Below are 23,182 nucleotides of genomic sequence, written 5' to 3'. Positions count from 1 at the left end.
CCCACCCTGTGCAGGGTGGTACCTGTTTCTGCCTTTACTTTTGTCCTTACCTGTCTGCCCTACCACCTGCTCCTACCTATGCAAAACCTTGAGCACAGAAACCCAGCTCTGTAAACAGCAGCTTGTCAAAGAAAAATGCAACCTCCACACACACTTCCACACAGCTCGTATTAAAGATGGCAATGAGCACACTGCAGGAGTTGCTGGTTTTTTTTTCTTTCTTCTCTTAACCCTGAGGAAAGTTTACACCAGCCTGCTTCTTTGTTAATTCACCAAGCTTAATTCCATCCTACCCATCCAAAGGGCTGCTTCTCTTCTGAAGTATTACAGAACTTCTCCAAGGAACCACAACAGACTTACCCTGCCCAATCATTTGCTTCCTCACGTTTGGACATCGGATGCCTTCTTTTAAAAGAACACTTACTTATACAACCTAAGAACATCAAGAGAACCTTTTTCCAGACCTTAGGCTAAAAGTTTCCCAGAAAGCACCTGTGTTACTTCCATGTTCCACAAAGTATTACCGCCTTTCAGCAGAATTGATACAATTTTAGTTTAACCTAAACATAAAGATGTATCTTACTTTCTAGTACTGATGAATGAATGTTGGCACTGTTTTCTAAAATGTAACCATCTGGACACAAGCAGTTCAATAAATCTTTGTTTTTCTTCTTGAGTCAGTATGCTTAAGCGAACAGTAGTCGCAGCTTTGTAACGCTCCAGAACCTGAAGAGCCTACAGAAACCAGTCAGAAATACACTTTGCTTGTATTTTAATGATTCACTACTCGAAAAAATTTGCTTCAAGAAAGTTTTACAGAATTTGCTGTCTCATGGTGGTTGATTGCCTATTTGATTCCAAACCTGGTCTTCCAAAACTGTTACTTGAGGTCTGACACTTTCTAGCTCCAAAGTGAAAAGCAACACTTGGCTCTAGTAACTTGCAATACCCTGAATTGTCAAACTCCCTCTTTCTCTAATAAATTTATCGTATCTTCATGTAGAAAGAATCAGCTTTCTTTATTGTCTGACACCTTTTAAAATCCAAGACAGGTTCCTCCAACAGTCTTCATAAGTAGAAATTTGTGACAGAGCACGTCTCTTAACCCAGTTACAAGCTTCCACGGTTTGTATTTCTGAATAAAGCTGCGAATAGGTTTTTTTCCCTAGGTTAACTCTCCCTCCCACCTTTCCCCCACCACTGATGCTGCTTTCCTCACTCGGGGCTGGGATGGGACAGGAACTCCCACAAGGAGGTCGGCTGAAGCTGTGATCTCCAACAACAGGAAGGGGGCTCTCTTTTTTCATCAGTACCTATTTGTGTACCGAAAAGGCAAACAGCCCAGGAACAGGTTCTGTCAGGTTTGGCATATATGCCATGGATCACAGCAAAGGCCACCAAAAGGAAGCAATAGGTGACAGTAACTGCAGGCTCCCATGGGACTTTTGCCCAGCAGCTAGACTGGCTGTTGCAGAAGTTCAGCTCTTGCTCTGGTCCAAACCCAGAATATTATAGAGATACTCTTATGGCTTATCTGGCTGTCAATGTAATAAATAACAGATCACAGGTGTTGATCCAAGGTAAAGGCTTTCCTAGGGCAAACAAACATCCTGTGGGATCAACAAGTGACTACATGGCTGCAGGCAGGACTTCAGCTCTTATGACATTAGGATCCTTTAAGAAACAGAGTGTTGGAGAAACACAGGATCTGTTTGTTAATGTAAATCATCATTGCCAACAGGCTTGCTTCATAATGAGGTCTTCAAACTATGTTTGTCAGGAAAGTGGAGACTGAAGCCTAGAAGAGAATGGCAGAGAGGGCAAATGCACACAAGGACTTTACAGTCCTCCTGAAGAAGCGGCATAAGCAGGGACACACCTTAAGTAGCTGTTTATGAACCCACTCAGCAGAGGAAGCAAGCACCAGCAATACACCACAGCACGTAACAATCTCACTGGTGAGACAATTCACACAACTGCAGTGGATGGATACTGGCTTTTAAGAAAGGGGAAGTGAGAGAGTCAAGGAGAGTGCTTAGATTTTAACTTAAACAAGTGGAGCCTTAGTGTGGAATGGGCTACACGACAGTTAAAAATCTACAGGTCAGGATTAACTCAGGTGAACATCATAGTTACATCTGTTACAGACTATGCCGACCGTAAATCAGGAGTAAGTCGATGAAGTCTTTAAAAACCAAAAATACCCCCCAAAAACCGTGACCCCAAAAACAAAAACAAACAAAAAAAAAAAAAAAAAAAGCTGCACAATCACCAACACATATGCTGGAAATAAAACATGCCAGTGCACAAGCCACTCAGGGGATTCTGAGGTGTCTGGAGGACAAACATGCCTAAGGTGATGGACAAGCTCAATAGGGGAGGCACTACTATTCATCATTAAGAAAGAGATAATCAGCGATGTAACAGTTAACAGTGGTCCTGGCCACTGTAGCCATGAGATGGAATGCAGGATCCCAAGGGAAGTGAGGAGCTTGAATAGCTGAGTAATTTTCTGTAGGCTTAGTAGTCACTGATTTACATCCCTCCCCCAAGACAGGGGGAGCACAGTGGAACTAGAAATGGGATTCTGTACTGTCTTGTCTAAACCAAAGAAGTCTCATATGGGCCTATGAGATTTCTATGGTAAGGTTTTTATTGAGTTATCCTACTAACTATTTCATAAAGTCAAAGAATTGCAAGATGAAGGGCAACTACCACTGAGTGATTCAAAAAAATAATACTTTGTAAATAAATTCCAGTATGCTTAGTGTTTCTACCAGTTTACTCAGATTCAAAACAGGATTATTAAGTCCAAATGAAGACCGCTTTCTTCACAACTTTTTATTTAAAATCTTAAAGAGAAGCTGCCTTTCACAAAGCTTAGATCATAAAGTTCTCCATAATGTTTTATCACTGTAAACTACTTAGCGTCTGAAACATCTTGAAGCCTATCTACACATTAGAGAGTGACACATATGAACAGTTCAGGCTGCAAAATTCTTTGTCACGAATAAAACAGACTAATAATTAAATGGATACATTCCATGGACGTTTCCAGCACTGTGCAATTTATATACACTTAGAGGTACTCAAGTAATATACAGGGACTCTTCCTCATGACCAGACACAGCCTTTCTTCATCCTGCTCCTCAGCAGCTGCTGCATGGCTGTGAATTATAAAAGCCTCCTGCACTCAGAAACTCAGAAGTGGCCATGCAGTCCCTGCAACTGTGGAAGCAATGGATAGTCTGTGCTGCACTAACCCTAGAGAAAATCACTAAGTGAAGATTCACAGAAACTGTAATGCAAAGTTGGTCTACATTAATTTTGAACAGATACAGTAATTGAACAGTTATACAATACAAATTGAGGTTGGACAGGTTTAGCTACACATTGGCTATGGTTCTTCCAAAAGCTTTATATCCATAATTTCTGAGAGAAAACTGTTACTTTAGCCTTGGAGTTGAATTCAACATCCATCTCCTTCCCTCGCCACATCCTCTAAGTGAACAGAGAATGCAAGTATGTTTTCAAAAACTTGAATGACTCAGACTATATGTTAGAAAAATAGCTAAGAAAATAATAAATATCATGCAATAAATGGAAGCTGACATTTGACTACCATTTTCAAATATACCACTTGGTGGGTCTGAAGATAGGAGTAGTACTTACTCTACACTTGGGAAAAGGAACAGAAAAATATGCACAAGTTGTATTAAAAAGTTTTTGATAGGTTTGGTGCACTCTATGTCACATTAATTTCTTGATTCTCCTAACTTTGTATATTTCCTTTCCCCTTGTCTTTTTGTTTCTTTACTAGTCTTTTTTCTCTTCCCCTTTCCATGTTTCTGTTTAAGAAGTAATCCAATTCTAGAGCTTTTGCTACAAAACTTCTTTTTTAAGCCTATATTTGGGACATTTTTACTAAAATGTAACCATTTTTAGTTAAAATGTTAAAGCATTTGTGTTTGTTCTTTTACTCAGCACTAGAATACAGTAACACTAAATCTCAAGAGGTGCCTTACAAAACTTGTACAAACTATAAGAGTGACACTAATGACCTCACAGTAAGCCACCTAAAAGAACCTTTTGCTTATACTTGCTTTCCCCTCCTCTGATCTGCTGCAGATTTTCTAGTTTACGAAAGTATAAGCTTTTTATCAGTTCATCTGCTTAAAGATAAAAGTGTAAATACTTCTAAACAAATTCACTTCTGGTTTGATATTTTTCTAAGCCATAAAGACTGTTTTATTCATACCTCTGGATGCATACCAGAAACAGCAGATAAATGCACCCTTACAGGGATAGAGAAAATTTAAATGAAAGAGGGAGATGCTTATCAAGATTGCTCAGCTGATTCATAGTTACTGCTCTACTTTTCACCTGATGTGAAAGGTTTCCCTTTAGATGAGATCCTATTGTCCTCTCTACCTTGCTCTATGTGTTAAGGAATTTGGAAGATTCTGGGTGCATGCAAATTAAGTTCTGCTTCCTCCCTTCTTTTCCAGCATATCATCAGCCAGGCACAGGGTAAGACTGCTCACACTGCTTTGAAGGACAGGGCATGCACGTGTATTTGTACTCCAATGAAATGAGACTTTCAGCACTACGGCCTCTGCAGGCCCTGTAGGAAAAAAAGAACCTTGAGGCTCTGTAAAACACAATTTTATTAATCCACCTAAGAAAGTCAGCAGCAGCATATGTTGAAATCTTCACAACTTCTGTGTGCCTGAAAGTTTACTTCCATCACCCTTCACTTTGTGGTTTACTATACCAAGAATCACATCAGAATTATGGTAGTTCAAGTTGTTTTTATTGAAGTCCAAAACACTTGTTATTTAGCTTCTTAGATAAAATCAGGCCTCACCCCTGTTAAGTAACAAACATCAGCAAGGAAGATTCATGTATCCTCCTTATTTTTTGAATTTAATATTCTCAGCAGAGAACACAAAAATTAAAGAAAAAAAATTGCACATTTTAAGCAGTGTGGAGTTTAGCCCATTACTGTTGCTTTTTAAATCAAAACTAATGTGAAAGTAGGTTCAGAACTGCTGATTTCAATTCTTAAAAGGTTGCAGAATTTAATAAATGGTCTTTAAAATATAATTAGGAAAATCCAAAGAATAAGATTACATTTAATGAGATTGAGCACTGTACTGCCACACACAGCATTAAACTACCTTCTTTTATTTTTTGGTGTGGTAACAGCTACTGGTACTTTACCCAGTAGTTAAAGGGACCTGATAGCAACTCCTGAGTTCAGTTTCTGTTTCTGCATTTGCTTCTAAACACTTATATAGCTGACATATGAATTCTGATCCCATTCTGAAGTCATACAACCTATATTTTGAGCTGGTATTTCTTGATCTGTGAGGACTACTACATAATTTATATGAGGAGTTTCAGAATCTAAAATCACATTAGAAAGAAATTATGGACAAGTAAGGACTGAAAAACAGATCCTGCACACTGGCTTATGCCCCAACCAACAAGCCAACCTCCTCCATTACCTGCCCCCTTCACCCCATACACCCTTTAATTTAAGCAGCAGTAGCTTCATGCCAAGGTACAACACACAAAGTTCTGAGCTAAAACTCGCTGACATAACTGACATTACCATGAGAAAAATAAATTGGATTTTCCCCCACTATCATTGTAACATTGCCCTGTTTCATGCACCTGAAAAGTGATTCCTTTTGAAAACAGCACGTAATTCAAAATAGTACTGTATCTAAATAAACTTCAATTCTTCTTCTCATTCTGCACATTTTCATGACTGTATTATTTAGCTTGTCCCTAAATACAGTATAACTACAGGAGTATATCTGGGGGAAGATTTGTGGTTTGTCTTAGAGACTGCTACCTTGCATTAAAACAATCACACCACAGACAGAATTCTGCCTCATTGGTTTTGTCACATATTATTTTTTTCTTTTTAAATGTACCCCAGGCAGACAAAGCATCAGTTGCAGCTTCTCTGAAAGAAAATCTCTCACTTTTCTTCAAATTCTCCCTCAATAGTGCTTCAATATTTACTGATAAATATTATTTATCATTAATACAGGTGCAAGAGTAGGAAGCAGTCTTTTGATTTGGCTTACTTAAAAAGGTCATCTGCCTTTCTTAAAAGTTATCTCTTTCATAGGAAAGGGACTTGGAGCTCATGTTCAGTCATCTTTTAGCTTCTAATCATGTTAACTTACAGCCTTCTGAAGTACACACCTATATTTTCCAGGTGCAGCTTGCCCACCTGGAAGCTGTCCACCATTATTTGCCACTACAGAAGGAACAGGTTTACCTGAAAAATGGTTATCTGCTCCAAACTCTGGCACATTTTTTGCTTCCAACTGACAGGAAAATAAAATTAATTACATCAGAAACTCAAACCCTTCAAGAGTATGTGTTTATTACTCAGCCATCATCAAGCTCCTTTGATATATCAAACCACTCTCAATTATGTAGAAAATATTTTATCACCTTTCTATAGCTCTAATTCAAAATTTTGAAAAAAGGTATAAAATAATTACATCAATTTTTTTATTATACCTAGTTACCTTTATCCCACCATTAGGATATAAGCAGAAATTCCCTTACAGCTTGGTAAAGGAGAATACTCTGTAGAGAAGAGAGTTATTTTAATATTTTATAGAAGAGAAGCAGTATGTTTAACAGACAGAGAAATTAAAATTAAGCATTAACATCTGTGTCAGTTGCTTTTGCCTTTCCTTTCCTGCAACAGGTCAGCAGCTGTCCTTTTTGCCCACTGTTCCCCCCCAACCATAGAAGGATTAATAATTTTAGTCTTGCTTATATATTGATATAAATCTCAAAGTCACAGGGTTTTTGTTGTGGTTTGTTTTAGTTTGGTTCTACTTATATATTTGTTTTCAAATTTACTACCACAACAATCTGGAAAGGATTGACTATTGTATGAAACAACTGAAGCACTGAGTTTAAAAAAAAAAAAGGAAAAAAACCCCCAAAAATACAAACACACAAACCAGTAATCAAACACTCAATCATCTTTTTGCCACTTACACAAATGGCAAGAAAAAACAAAAAAAGTAACTTGCTAGACAGAATATTCAAAACAAAGTATGACAACAGAAGGAAAAATTATTATATCTTTATTCAAACATTTTATTTTTCCTGTTTGTAACATCACTACAGAATATCTATTCTTAAAATACATTATTTGATAAAGTGTTGGACAGATTATCAGGTAAAAATCAACCCATTTTTCTTGCAGAAAAATTCTTGAGACTTAATTTAGGACAGATATTGCACAGGAATGGAGCAGGGCAGCGGCTTCTGCTGAATATGTTGTCTAGCTTGAATCCATTTCTTGCTTAGAGCACTAAAAAAGTTCTCTTATAATAGAAAGTCCTAACATTTAACTTAAAACACTCATTTTCTTTACCATATTGATTCAGTTCCCTGAGCAAACAGGAACCAACATACCAGAGATTCCAAAATGAAAGGGAGGAAATCCTCTATTTAGACTCCAATACAAATTCCAAACCATAGCTAAAATGATGCTTTTCCTTCTCTGCAAATCCTGACTCTAAGAACTAATGCAGCTGAGGACACTGCTGCTGCCAGCAAGACAGGGTGACCAAAACTTGAAATGAGACTACAGAACCATGCCAGTTCTAACTGCTTACTTTTCACTTAGGATAAAAATCCTTGGTTTCAACTCTCTGTGCTGTGCTTTATTGAGGGGATGAAGACAGTGATGAAATATAGTTTCAGAAAAATACTATGTACATCAAAAGAACCTGCTGTAACATGAAGCAGTTGCAAGCATGAAGCTGAATACAAAGGAGACTGACATTGGCCATACCTCAGAGGCAGAACAAAAAGAGGAAATGTCCTGCCTCCCCCACAATTGTTCATAATTTTAAAGAAAAGGGTGGCAGCCAACAGGGGTGGGAGGGGGAAGTTTTTGTAGGTTAAATAAAGACTGCAATTAGCATCAACTTAGAGTTCAGGTATTTATAAACCACAGCAAGAAAAATGAGGTTCAATAAAAAGAGAAGCAGTTTCATTCTCCCAAGTAATCTTCTATGGCTATGTGTCCTTGCAGACTTGTAAACAGGAGAGCCCGACATGACACCTTTTACTGTACCTTCAGACACTGCCAAGGTTAAAAGTAGATTTAATTTCTAATGTAGCAGCCAGATATTCTGAGAGACTTGTGTTATTTATAATTCAAAAGGCATAAGGAAGACACTTCAGAAGTGACTATGCTGCTCTGTGAATAGGGAGAGAGAAAAATGCTTCCAAGTGACAGTTACTAAAACTTAATTTCTGTTCTCTCTAAAAACTCTCTTGGAACAGTAATCTAATCCCAGCTGCTGTACTGGGACATTTAAATATGGAATTGGTGTGAATATTGGTGTTCAGCCTGAAGCTTATCCTGCCTTTCTTTTTCCAAGACCCTACATCAGAGCTAGCTAGATACCAACTGTTACCCAGAACTGCACTAGCAATAATTTGACCAGTTCATAGCTTGTATCCTTACAGAAGGAAATTCAGAGGGAGGAAGAGACTGTAAAAGATTACATCCAGCTTGGAAAAATGCTCATGATTTCCTCATTTGGTAACAATTTAAGTCTTTTACAATATGAGGAGAACAATGCCCAAGAGTACGACATAGAAACAACTGTCACTTTCAGAAAACCATGTGCCTAAAGCATGTGTCTGTTTCTTAATAATAATTTTAAGATTTACAGGAGGAGTAAAAAGTTTGGCTATTTTATCAAACAAGTTTAGAATTGTTAGACAAATTCTTTTCTGCTCCTTGAAGGCCTAGTCAGATGTTCACTAAACCACAGAAAAAAGTCAAGTCCACAGCGAGTCTGTAACAATGAATAGGTCACAACATTTTTTTCCTACTATGCAGTATCACACATCCAACCAGCATCTGGGAGAAAGTCTAGGAGTCAACTAACAAATAAACAGGTCTTGCACACTTCCTGGATTGTAAGAATCAAACAACATTGGGCTTTCCACTAAGAAAAGCTTTTAGAAAAAACAGTTATCAGAAAACCCCAGTACACTGAGTCAAAAAAAGGGAAAAAAACTCAACCAAACCCTCCCCCAAAAAACAAAACAAACAAACAAACAAATTAAAAAAAAAAAAAAAAAAAAAAAAAAAACCAAAAAAATCAGAACATTTCTAGCCTGATGAGCTTTTGAGAAACTAAAATTTAGGATTCTGTGTTACACCAAGTGTCTACTGCAAGCTAATGAAGTTGCAAGCCTTCAGAGCATTCCATGAAACTGCTGCCTGACGCTAAGTTTTACAAGGAAGAGGAATTTCAGAAGAGATTCAGTTTCAAGGGAATTTTCAGGTTTCTTTCCAATTATAATTTCTGTGTCACTCAAACAACCTATTTCCCACAAATAGCTTTGAAATTATGAACTGGAAAAAAGTCATTCATCTCTCCCAGCAGATTCATCTTCTTCCTATTCAGAAACCATTTGTTACTGAGAAACTATTTATCCATTTCTATTCTTTAGAAAGTTTGAAATTGACTGAAATCCTGCAACTAGACAACTGAAATCAATTGCCACTTTTCTTACCCGCTGAAGCTCCAGAAGGAATGGCTTCTTGTACCAAGCTAACACAGTGAGTGAATTATCAACTCTATAAATCTCAGCGTTGAATTCTTCAAAATCTTTATTTTCAAACATATTGTTAACACAAATGCTGAAACCAGATCATTAAAAAACATTCTAGTAATCCTAGAAGTACCAAAATGTTAGTAGCACAATGAAATTATTGGAATATACCTTTTTAATAGTGGTTAATTTCTTAAATTTCTCTTAAACTCACTTTTCTGCATTTTATAATACCTATGCCATGTATTTTCACCTTTAATTTACAGCTTATTTTTACAAATACCTAGTTAAAAAAAATAAACCAGCAATCTCCCCAGCCACCATTTTTAAATCCAACAGAATCTGCCTTCTCAAATTTGACAAAATTTAGAGCCAGCAACATGTTAACAAGAAACTGACTTCCATCTATTTAAAAACTTCACTTGAAATAAAAATTTTTAACTATGCTTACTTTCTCTAAAAAACATGTTCTGGTGCTCAAGGCTAAAACTGCAAGTGCCTCAGATGCTCCTGTAAGATTGAAAGAACTTAGCTAAACTGTGATTTCAAACCAGTTCTTAAACATGCTCAGTGAACAGAAGAAAAGATGTCATTGCTCAAGGCACATAGAGCATCCCAGCTCACAGGTCACGGACAACCAACCTCAAATCTGCATCATTCAAGTCAACATCTGCTGAACTTGCAGAATACACTGAAATGAATAGACAGAAGCTTTCAACTGTTTAACTTTTGATTAAGAAGGCTGAATAATTTCATTTCCCCCTGGAGATCAGAAAAGCAGACATACAGAAATAAAGACTTTAAACGCTAATTTTAGTTTCACATTGGGCATTTCCATTACATAAAAGGTGTCACATGTAAGAAGGGAACAGGAAAAAGTCTCTGGGATTTGCTTTTAGTATTTGACACAATTCAGGTATGATTGGGGTTTAGTTTTTTTGGTTTTTATTTTTTTGGTCTGGCTTTTTTTTTCTTTAAGTAATTAGGATGCATCTGTAAAAACCTTTTATAAAGTTTCTCCCAATCACTCAATGGCACAAGATAAAGGAGAAAATGGTAAGTTTCAAAGTGTGGGACTTGGACCCATCTGCAGTGGAACAGAATTCATACAGCACTGAAATTCAACCATATACTAGATATGAGAATTTACTGGGAGATTTTTGTAACAGTTTTGTATTAAATTTCTGATTAGACTCTATAAAATTCACATTACTAACAACTATCCAACCTGAGTTGGGGAGCAGAGCACAAAAGAAAACCAGATACATTCTTAAGTAGCTAGTGGCAAGATTCTGAATACTTGGATCAGGTTGGGAACAGACAAGAGCTCTTACACAAGGCAGATGGGTTTAAACAGTAGCTATCCTGTCTTAGAAACACTCTGCTCCTTCCATATTCCAGCACTGTCTTTTCCTTGGCAAAAGCAAATACTCATTATTTCCAGACAGTAATTTTCACTACTAAATTTTGTTAGTCTGCAAAGACATACCTCTTCACTTCATACTATGCAAACAAGGAAAAAAGTGGAGGTCCCTATTTCATTCCTTAAAAAACCAACTCAGCACAAATTCTGTATTAAGATCAAGCAGCTGAAAGAAAAATATATTCAAATCAGTTGTTTTGGGGTTCACTTATTTTTCTCCATAAGAACCATAAATAATACAATAAATAGAAAAGGCAGACTCTTTAGCAAAGTTCATTATTCCCCTCACAGTTTAGTGAGTTTCTTTGACCCAAGACAGCCATAACCCATTGCTTCCCACAAATCTCAAGCAAGACAAAACAAGAAACTTCAGTACTGATCTGTAAGTAGAGCACTCTTCCCTCTAAATGAAACAATTTGGAAAGACAACTGCAACCACTTAGGAAAGCTAAGTGAACTGCAGGGTCAAGAATACATGAATAGGATTTCTTAAATGAAAGGTGTGATCACAGTCTGCATTTCCAGAAAGAGGGAAACTTCTCCAGGAAACAGATCAATCTCAGTACCAGCATTCTGGAAAACTTAGTATACAAGTTACTTATCCGGTACCAAATTTCTTAAATCAGTCTCATAGGTCAAGATCACTCATATCTCTCATACAAAGAGCAAAAAAACCCATTTATTACTTATCAAAAAGGTTGAGAATGAAAGAGGAGAGAATGCCTGATTGCTGCTTGAGATGCTGAATGCATGAAGCTGCCGAGTATCCAGTTTGCAACTACCCTGAAAGCCACTTAACCAGGTCAGTTAAGGCAGGTGGGGAAGTGCAGCACCACACAGAGCAAAGGAGAGTTACAGCTCTTCAATCACACCATCCAAATCATTACCAAGTAACTGCTCTCACAAACAACAGTAGAAGAGGCTGTTTTGGCTCTTCGAGCTGGTGGCTGAATGAGGCAGACAAGGGGAATGATTCGATCCCTCAGCCTGAAAAGATGTCAGGATCTCCTCAGACAACATGAGGGAGTGGGAAATTACTTCAAGTTACATCAAGTAGCAGCTGTCAAACTACTACTGTATGTGACAGCCTGGAGTAAAGGCCTTATAAAGCCAGCTGTGGGCCAGCAAAACCCCATCCTGAACCACTGGACAAGTATTCTTAAAGTCACCAATTAAGAGAAACATACAGCAAGTAATACCACGGACTTCAATAACCTAAATTCATCATGCAAGTTTCCTCAGGTCATACTACAGTGTGTTTCTCTCACAGCTTTTTCTCCTGAAGTGTAACACTGCAGGAAGCATTGACCACTTAAATACGAAATCTATGATACATTAAATTTTCAGTTCACTCTTTGAAGGTTTGTGGAGTGCTTGCCAGAGGTGACACCAGTAATTTAGACATGACTGATTTACTGACAAACACTTGCTCAAAAACTCTGCTATTTTAAGACTGACTAAGCAGTTTACCTTTGATATGAATTCTCCAGTGAAATGTTGATGTTTTGTGGAGAAGCTCTAGCTTTAAGAAAAAGCTCTGTTCTGTTCAAGTGATACAGTGAGGTGCAAAGGACCCAGGGATCACCTACCATTGCTTCTGAGGGCTGTGCACAAAGCTGATCTAGGGTGAGTACTGAAGTGCAGTTTTTCACATCAGCACCAAGCTCAGAGCCCTCTGGAATATTCCAATATTCCAAGATAAGAAACGACACCACAAGTTCCAAATGGACCATCTTCTTATGAAATCCTATTTCATTAGGGTAGAACCCATTTGTTTAGGAGTCAGTAGACTTCAAAAAGGATGCAGATGGGAAATAAAGGTACTTTCCAATATATTCTAACCAGCCTGATGATCTTGTTGAAGAAATTCTTTCTGAGAAGGTATAATATCTGGCATTTCAAAAGGAAGGCCAATATGAGTTTAAGGGTAGGTTTGTTGTTGCTGTTTAAAAAGCAGGGATTAATGCAAACTGCAGTAAGGCACCTAAATAAAATGAGAAAGGCTAAAAATCAAGAGCCACTTCACATTTCTGAGGTCCTCAGAGAGCTGTGAGTGCTTGGTGACATGGAACAGGAGTGCATGTCTTTGGACACCACTAGAGCAGACTGGTATTAAGTGCTTATGGCATATACATCAGTTAGAGTTAGGACAGATGTGTTGTCATGGTTTAACCAATTCAAACATCAACTGGCATCTCAAGGCAAAACTCCGTCAAGCCTGCAGGGTATTGTGCATGTAAAATAGGCACAGAACTGACCAAAAATGGGGAAGACAAGAACAAGTAATGCTGAATGAGATGGTCTAGCCTCAAGAAGACAATTTCCTTATGAGTAAGTTTTACCTTGCTAATACATTTAATCAAGAATTAAAAGAAGCGTTCAAGTACACTGGAAGTTCTGACTCACTGCATCAGCAGAGAGTATGATGCAGGCCTCAAAGATAAATGACGTTTCATTCCACATCTAATTAAATGACATGCAGGAACATACTTGCAATGAAGCAAAGAATCCAATAAGAGCTGCACAGTTGAAATTGCTTTGACCAAAGGATCTCACTTCCTGATAGATCACAGGACACCTATAACTGAACATGATTTAGGCATCAACAGAAAGAGGTGTGGCAGGACTTCAATCAGGACAGCTTTGAAACTCTCTAAATATCACAGGAAGATCTCTGAGCTCAAAAGCCACAACAGAGTGCAACACACAAGAGGTGGCAAAATTCCCAAGTAAACAGGAATCATAGAACAGGCTTGGAAGGGACCTTAAAGCTCCTCTAGTTCCAGCCCCCTGCTGTGGGTAGGGACACCTCTCAAAATGGCAGAAGTGAGTGTATAAACCTTAATTCCCCAACAGCCATTGTACTGTATCACTTTCAAGCTTGTTTTTCGTCAAATACAACTCATGAAAGTTGAGAAGAAGGACAGAGATGGTCCAGGAAGAATAAGAAAATTGAAGGAGCATGTACCAGAATCAGAGGTAACTCCACAATCACTGCATCATTTAGCTGATAGCACAAACTTTTGAAACAGCTTGTCACAGCTAGCACTCAAGCCCATAGGCAGAAGTAAAACCCAGATTCTATTTTTCTTCCCCCTCATCAGTGGCTAACACCAGAATGACCTACATCTGAACTAAGGTCACCAAACAGTAGCCATTTGATAATCCTCCCCCATTTCCAGATTACACTTCAGTGAAGTCAGATCTTCTCATTTAGCTGGGCCTTGCTGTGGCACACTCTGTTCTTTGAACCAAACTGCCAGCTGTAATCACAAGCAGGGCTCCTTTAAAGTAGTCTTCTATAATCTACATTATATATGGCAGTAATACTAATTCCTTGGTATAGTGCTTTTCAAATTGACAATAAAACTTTTAAATAAGATACACAAAACTTTTTATCAATAGTTATGAAAAGGAGGAGCATATTCAACCCTAGATTAATTACACTGCCCTCTGACTTCTTAGTGGCTCATCAGACTAAAAATGCACTAAAACTAGTTTATAAAGCTAAATATTCCATAAAATTCCATGAAAGTGGAATTATAACAGTGAGAACTATTATTCACATGTAAGACTAACTAACTACTCTTTAATTAAGATGATTTGAAGAAGCTGGGAACTGTGGAAGGAGGAAGATAAATACTTAAAATTTGAAAATCTAGCATTTTTAAAATAAACTAGCAACATTTTACAAAAAAACACACTGAAAACCAGTAATTTTTCCCACTGAACAGCACTTTTAACATGAGTAATCAATCCCCAGGTGCCACAAAAGCGAGGATGTCTCATAATTGGATATAAGGACCCTACTAAGTTAAAGAGAAACTGAAAGCAAGGAACATGGTTAAAGAGGTCACAAATTCAGTGAGCTTTCATTTACCAATAAACTTAAAAAAAAATTTTAAACAGGAAAGAATTATATCTAGTGACATTTACCCAACTCACACTCCTGCAATACAACACATGCTGCTATGGATACAAGCCTGGATGGATGCTGAGAACCAGACACATGAGCAGTAACCGAGATGCTAGAAGAATTTTGCCATGAATGGGATGTTTATCTAAGAAGGGGTTAATCCAGCTTCTCAAGATACTACACAGGAACCCGGACTGTGCCAGAAGTGGAAACAAAAAAAACCCCTGACACGTGGCTCTTTGATCTGCAGAGTGACATGCTGCTGACCACACCCCATAAAAAGGAATTCAGTCTCCACAGCTCAGTGCATTTCTGCAGATTCAGAGTTCTCTGCTCTTTGCAATGCATCTTCTGTGCCCTTACATGCTCAAACAGATGAGCCACTACCATCCATCTTCTCTACTCTGCCCTCACTTACTTCTTCCTGGCTTCTTTATGCCTGTAGTAAATGGAAGCATAAATTGGTAGATTAGCAGTGGAAAAAGAAGAGATGTATCATATAACTTTATATCCCCAAACAAGGTTGTGTTTGACTTCGATTTTGTTTGGTTTTGTGCTCTGTGGATTTTTTTTCCTAATGTATGATAGCCAAATTTAGAATGCCATCTTACTTTACATGTGAACCACAGCAATTCAGTTCTGTTACAACCTCTATTAACGTTCCAGCTTATCTTATCAAAGTTCCCACCAAGCACATTGAAAAGAGCAAAGTTCAAGAATAACATAAAAGACAGTAGCTCTAACTGGGACAAAGAATTTTAAGTTAGTAAAGTCTATAAAGCTCTGCCTGACCTCTACATAAACAGACTGAACTCGAAAGGTTAGAACAACAATTTACTTTGAAGCCCTGATACTTGAGTCATAGTCAAGAAAAAGGGATCCATTGTAACCATCTACTCAAAACACCCATATAATGTAGCTGAAAAGTAAAACAGGCAAGGGTGGAAAAAGGAAAGAGGTACTCATTTTTTTCCTGTTTTAGCTGTAGGCAGTACAAGCCCTAGCTATTTGAGAGTAGCTGGAATACAGCTCCTCAACAGCACACCCTGATCTGGTAACTGACCAGCAGAACACATACCTATTATTCCTTCCCTCACATAGCAAGGCAGTTCAGGAGACACAACTAACAGAAAACCAACCCAGAGCAACAACAACAACAAAATTTACAGTAGGCCTCCCAGGCTAACTTAAAACAGAAGGGCAGTTCACTGTTACACCAGACAAGTTCTACTACAAAGGGAGAACAAGTGGAAAGATTTATTGTTAGTGGTACTGTATTCTCTCTCATCAAGTCTTGTTGGTTCGGAACACTCTCCAGCCAACTTACACACTTCAAACACCCAAAAATGTTGATAAAATAATTAGTGGCTAAAAACCAGAAGCCTTGTTCTCCCCAGTAAAGCTACTTAACTCAAGGGAAAAAAAACAGGTATACTGTAAACCTGACTGGAAAACTGATCCAAGTTAAACTAGATCTGACCTTTTCTTTCCTCTTCTTCCTCCTGCCACGTTTCTCCTCCTGTTTTCTAGGTTAGTGTTAAGGTAGATTAGTTTTACAGTCTAGTTTGTTGAACTGTTTAATAAATGAATGCTCATACCAGTCAACATAAATCATGAAGGTAGGTACAGTGAGTTCAGAAAGAAAAACAACAATACTGTGTCATGCATCAACAAAAAAAAAATCCCCTGAAAGTTACCAACCTCGAACATTAGAGTGCACAGTTACTAAATGCCAAATCAAGGGAAGAACTGAGAGGGAGTTGCAGTGACTTTATTTGCACTCCATGGTTTTGGTTTACACAAGTTCCAGCTTAGGAAATTCTCAGTGCCTATAAAGTAGAAAATCAGAGTTTAAATTTCTCAGCTCTCTATCAGCACATAAAAAGTAAACAGCTACCATATAAGAACATACAACAAGAAAGTTCAAGCTATGCCTAGAAACACTGACAAAGATTACAGTACTTCCTGGAACACTTAAAAATTGAACTGCTTCCACATACCAGCAGCTAGACATAGGGAGCACCAAAAACAATCACAGGTTTTATCAACACTACTGAAGATATGTGTATCTGCTTGCATGCCCAGCAACACATTTCTGCTTCATGTGCAAAGAATTCAAACCAAGCACTGCATGCATGCCACACAATCCATGAATTAGTCTATGCAGCAGGAACAATTTCATCTTTCATAAAAATTATGCTCCACAGATCCTATACAATTGCAGGTTCTCAAGGGATCAGTGAACTAGTACTGCATCTACAGCTAAATACACAGAATTCCTCCCTCTGCCTTTTCAACTAAATCTCTGGTTGTCATTAATCTAACTTTTCTTGCACTGTTTTCACCACATAGACATTTTTCTCAAGAGTCAATTGTAAGATAGCCCTTCAAAAACATATGACAGCAGTGGGCAATTACTTCTTTCTGAGAGAAAAGCTGATGAGTTGAAATGGATTGTGAGAGGATACAGAAAAGAAACTGATTTAACACTGCATATTTGAAACAAAGGTAGTCCAACACAAAACAAATCCCGTGTGTTTTCCCTTACTTCAGTCTAAAGACAGTTAATTCAATACATACACTGCAGCAACTGTCAATGACCTATATATACACACTGACCATTTTTTTCCTCTTTTGTTAACCTGTTTTGTCCAGGGGAAATTGAGATGGTATGTTCAGAACTGTGTTCCATTCCTGTCAGCTAAACCAACCCAGTGGTTCCTTTCTGTTATTACCCATGCTGCTTCTGTTGCAAAGGCCCATCCCCATCCTTGTGTTAGCAGCAGGAGCTATCAGATTTTTTTTTTGCAAATCCCCAACTCTGCAACAGCCAGTTGAGCAGATAATGAGTTAAAACAGATCAGACAGGGGTCCAATGAGTGCTGATGCAAGTATCTAAGAGGCATGAACATATAGTCAGAATTGCAATTACTCCATTCTAGTAACACTTCCATGGGACTTGACAATGCACTTTATTGCAGTCTTAAACTGTGGTTCACAGTACGTGTTCAATACTAGTGCCCACTTGCACACCTGACTCTGTAACACTAGTTTGAGCTATTCCCTTACATGATACCATCTTGCCCTCATTTCATCAAAAACCACTTGTGAACCTGTGCTGTGATTGAGATCTAGATTTAATTCCTGTTCTTCTTTCGACATTTGCAGTAACACTGAGATTACTTCCTTGATCTGCTTCATGCTGGAATCACACCAAGGGTTTCACATCACAGCTCAAAGCACAAGAGATCCACAGGAACACCTTACACCAGTATTACTGCTCACCATACTGGATGATGGCCACAGCAGGCTTGTTGGCTGTTTAAAGGGGCTAGTGTGCACCTTTAGGAGTGCCAAGGGAGAAAAAGAGTTCAAAGCAGGTATCATACTGAAGTCACTATTGCATGTCTTCTGTTAGTGGCCTGACAGGTGACAGAGCACTGAACCACCATAACTATCATCAGTAGATACAAAAGAACATTACAGATAAATACAGTAAAATAACTGGTTCTCCCATTACTGCAATGGCAACCATAGAAAATTACCTAAAACCATGGTGGTATTAAAAAAAAAAAGACACTATCCTGCCGCAAAGTACTTACAGCCACATGGAAAGTGAGAACACTGCTGCATATTGTGGGAATAAAGAGATGAGGTATTTAATGCAGAAGTGTCGCAAGTGTGGGGATACCAGCAAATAAAGCAGCTATAAATCTTTTGTATGGGGGGAATTCCTCTCCTTGGAAAGTACACTTTTGAGACAGCTTGTTCAAAAATAGTAAGCTGGAGCAGAAGTTCAAATACTAAAACAAAATAAAAAATTGAAAGTCTAGATCTATCAAAACAGAATTAGATGCACTAATGTATCCTAGTTTTGAAGGAAAAAAGGTTGAAAAATTTTAACAAGAGTAAAGGAGTATTTGTATGCTAGATTTCATAAGCATACAAAAATGGATTTTCACTTTGATCAAATTTCAGTTTTCATAAGAAAGCAACACCAAGGCTATTTCCTGTCAAATGTGTGCCCTTGAGCTGCAGTAGAGGAACAGTAAAACTTCTGCCCTTCCCCCAAATAGCAATGTATTTTTTTTTTTTTTTAGAAAAAGTAGCAATATTTTAATCTTTCATTGAAAATGAAAGTTTTACTTAAACAGTGATATATTTTCACAACACACTGCAGGGTCCTAGCAAGATTCCAACATCCGTGGTTGGAATTACTTGGCACTTTCCATTAAAAAGTCCCACATTACTGCTCCAAACCTCACCCACAGGCTACTGTGATAACACAACAAAAAGGTTCAAGCACAGGGTCAGGCTTTCTTGCATCCCAGCCATTACTTGGTCTCTCCTCTGTGCCTAATCATGAAAGTAATGGGAACTCAAAGTACTTGCCAACACTCTACCTATGAAGTTCAAGTGAAATTGGGCAGTGGGATCAATTACTGCTTGAAAACAACCTGCATAAATCCTGGTTTTTATGGCTGATCACAAAGCTAGACTTACAGGTCCATACTGCCAAAGCCTCTCAATCCAATGGAATGGAATTAATCAATTCACATGACAAAGTTCTAGTCAAAGAGCATCAGAGAGCACTTTTTAATCCTTCTGATATTCACCTCTATAAAATGCCTTGCAATCTAAACCATTACAGAACTCAGTTACTGGCCAACTCAGGTACTTAAATCCTGAGCTTTCTAGCACTTTTCTATAAATACAACTTACAATTAACATATTTTGTGTTATGCCACAAAGACTGTACCTAAGCCAAAACATATCAGGGAGCACTCTTGATAAGTATAAGCAATACCTGTTAGCACATACTATACAGCTGTAAGGACACAACAGACTGAGATCTCCAGGTGCTTTTTAAGAACATCTAGTTTTGAACTCTGATCGAGTCATGCAAGAGCTAGGAACACCCAATAAGCACAAGTCTAAGCATCTTAGGAATGTCAGTGCTCAACATAACACACACAAAGATTTCCAGCTGAACAGACATTTTGTACTGAACACCTATTTCAAATTTCCGTTAATACATTGCATTCATTTACCACGTGGAGTCTTTTGTACCTTCAAGTATGTTTAGATACCAAATAAACAGATTTTCAGTGAAATTTTATCACTTCTTTTTATTTTCAAATTCTTTAAGTGTTTGAACATTTTGACGTGAGACTTTAAATCATATTCTGCAGGTCACAAATAAACATATCAGGCTGGCAAACCCCAAGCTTTTACATATATGCATGGGTTTTAGAGCTAAATCTGCAACCAGGCTTTGACCAATGAACAATTTAGCAACTGAGCCCTTCAAGCAGAAGTCCCTAACCATCACTAGCCCTGCAGTGAATATTATTTCAGCCTCATTCTTGTAAATATGAACAGTGTTCACTGTGAGCCTCAACCACTGTCTTGGAGGTGTTATCTCTGGCTCAGTTTACCACTTCCATAAAGAAAGTAGATGATGAATCCTTGACAGATACATTATTTCAGTGTTCAATTAATCATACTATGGAAATGCCAATACCAAATTTAGTATCAATACAGTAAATGACACAATATGTCAAAATAAAGTTGTTCATCCAAAAAGTTCAACAACTGGGGGTCTACTGCCTTACCATATTGTTTTTCTCACTTTACTACACACATATGACTCTTGAGAAGAGAGCCAAATCCATCAAACTCCCTCCTCCACCACGCTGCCATTTCAGCCATCAACCCAGCCATTGTTCAGGTAACACTAACTTTGTTAGACTCTTCAAATCCTTCGGAATACTTTGGCAAGTGAGAACAATTAACCATTTTTACTTTATTAGTTATTTTTAGCTATTGTAGGAGGGTATTTTACAGAATTTAATGCAACAGAATTTCAAATAAGTAAAGGGAAAAAAAAAAAACCCACAAAAAACCCCCAGCCCAAACCTGTTAAGCGTACTCTACCTCCATTATCCTGACTACTCACTTTCTTGCCACTTTGTTTACACTCTCTCTCTGATAAGGGCTGCTCAACAGGCCTGCCAGGTAACAGTTCTTAACTGAGATAGCTCTTGACTAACTATTAAACCATAACCTATGTCCATTCTCCTCAGCGGTTGCTAATAATTTCAGGGCTCCTTTCTATTTGCTGAATTTCTCCTCATGAATATACAAAGAAATCACACCCTTAACTTTTCTTCTAAATAAGACAAAGCTGAATGTGAAGCACAACCATAGTGCAATCAGTGTAAAATGTAAGTAATTATATGACAGTTCTGCATTTTGCAATTCTCAATGAAAGGCCAACCCAAAAGGCAACTCTGAAGTAGTTCCCTAAACCCAGGAGACCTGCCCAGTAGAGGACTCAACTTATTGTATTTCTTTACACTTCTCAGTGTGGGTTGTGCTGTGAACTGTTTCTCAAACACATCTGGCAGTATACAATCACCACCAGAAGACTCCTTTGGCCATCCACTGTCAGGCAGACTTCTGGGATTTCAGTTCAAACTTTTAAGTGAAATGCCATTAAATAACAGGCAAACACTGAAAGTGCCACTTGTGAGAGATATCCATCCTCAGATTTAACACCTTATCACAGCACCTATGCAAATAAACTGGCTCTCCTGTATATTCTAATTAAACTGCATTCTTTCTATTAGAAGCATTATATAGTGTAGTACTGTTTAGAAAACGCTATTTTCTAAACAGTGACTTGGAGGAATAAAAAGACACTGCAAACATACATGGGCATGTTAACATATATACAAGTGTTATAACAGGTGTTTACAAGTGCTCTTGGCCCAACACAGCAAGATCAAGAAGCAGTTATCAGGTTACTGAAAAATGCAGAAAATCCAGGGATAGTGGATTAGTGCTAATTGCCTGTAAATACAGGTATGCCAGCTTGTTAGGTATTCCCTTCTTACTCTGCTCTGGTCCCAAGCGCCCGCGGAAACACTGAATGAAGCGCTGCTCTCCCTCCCAGCCACGCTAGATGTGTTTCCCCGCTCAGCCATCGGGGAGGATCGGCACCGACTCTAACGCTCTACTTGAAGATCAACGATTCTATTTCCCCAAGAAGGGAAACGACTCTCGAAACAATACAAACAGACAATTCCTGGCCTCAGCGTTCGCACCCCACCTCCACAAAAACAAATAAACAAAAAAACCCAAGCGAAGCGCCCGCCGCCCCGGGGCGGCACACGTGCCGAACGCCAGCGCTGACAGGGGCCGGGGCCGGGAGGGGAGGCTGCGCTTGCCCGGGCGGAGCGCAGCGGGAGCAGCCCCGCTCCCGGGGCTCCTCCAGGCGGGAACGGCGCCGGTGCCCGCGCGCCCCCGGCAGCCGGACACGCGCGCGGGAGCCACGTGACCCGGGAAACCTCCCGGCACGAGAGCCACCGGGGCAGCCCCGGGGGCGGGCGGGGGGAGAGCTGCCGTCGCCATGACAACTTCCAGGGGGAGGGAAAACTTCAAATCCCAACCGTCAGTGCAGGAGCGGCTCTCTCTTAAAGGCGCACGCACACGCAGACACACACACAGAGGCGGGCTCCCTTCCCCCCTCCGCCCCCCAGGCACTGGCGATGGAGGAGGAGAGGAGGGGGGCAGCCACCGGCGCTCGCCGCGCGAACGACGAGGAGCCGAGACAAAAGGACCCGAGCCGAGAACGGGTCTCGGTCGGCGGTGTCGGGAGGGACCCAGCGGCCCCAGGCAAAGCTGTAACACCCAACCTCTGCTGCCCGGAGGCGGCTTAGGACCTTCGCTCTCCCCTACTGACCCCGTCCCCGCTCCCACCCTCCAAGAAAGCCGCTGGAGCCGCTCCTCCATCCCCGCTCTCCCCCCTCCGCCCACTCGACAGATCTGGGCTCGGAGAGCCTCGCCCGCCCCGCTGCCCGTTCCCCTCTCAGACCCCGCTCGCCGCCCCGTCCCCCGCCCCTCGGTGCCCCCCGCTGCAGCCGGGGCACGCCGCCGCCGCCCCCTCTCTTACCCACACAGTGCATGAGCCTGTGCCGCCAGGAGTCGAGTTCTCGGCGGACTCCCCTTCGCTCCGCCGTGCAGCGGGGGCTCCGGCACTGGGAGGCGGCGGCAGGAGGAGCGGGAGCCGCGGCGGCCATTCCTTCTGTTCCCTTTTCCATCTGCCTCTGACCTCACGCCCGCTCATTTACATACGAGCGCGCGCTCCCCCGGCTCCTCTCCCTCCCCCCCCACCCCCCTTTGCCTCGTCGAGCGCGCGCCCGCGCACCCCC

General features: G+C 39.7%; 1 protein-coding gene across 16 annotated transcripts in view; it reads right to left on the bottom strand.

Annotated features, from left to right (window-relative positions):
* Positions 1–23,182, bottom strand: part of LCORL (ligand dependent nuclear receptor corepressor like) — a 117,053-nt gene that overhangs the window by 57,951 nt on the left and 35,920 nt on the right. For 13 of the 16 annotated variants that reach the window (XR_010361442.1, XR_010361443.1, XR_010361445.1 and 10 more), the window contains exon 1: positions 22,924–23,135. The exons of 1 other annotated variant lie outside the window; for it this stretch is intronic. Coding sequence is in view for 9 of the 15 variants with exons in the window: in XM_064418543.1 (XP_064274613.1) it covers positions 22,924–23,071 (148 nt within the window). In the remaining 6 variants the exon portion in view is untranslated. Of the gene's footprint in view, positions 1–21,865; positions 21,991–22,923; positions 23,136–23,182 lie in introns of those variants that run through there. 2 more of the 16 variants (XM_064418546.1, XM_064418547.1) reach the window with 2 other exon arrangements.

The sequence above is a fragment of the Passer domesticus genome, chromosome 4, assembly GCF_036417665.1.
Source record: "Passer domesticus isolate bPasDom1 chromosome 4, bPasDom1.hap1, whole genome shotgun sequence".
Lineage (NCBI taxonomy): Eukaryota > Metazoa > Chordata > Aves > Passeriformes > Passeridae > Passer > Passer domesticus.
Note: the sequence above shows the minus strand (reverse complement) of the source record. Positions and strands in the feature narration are given on the sequence as shown.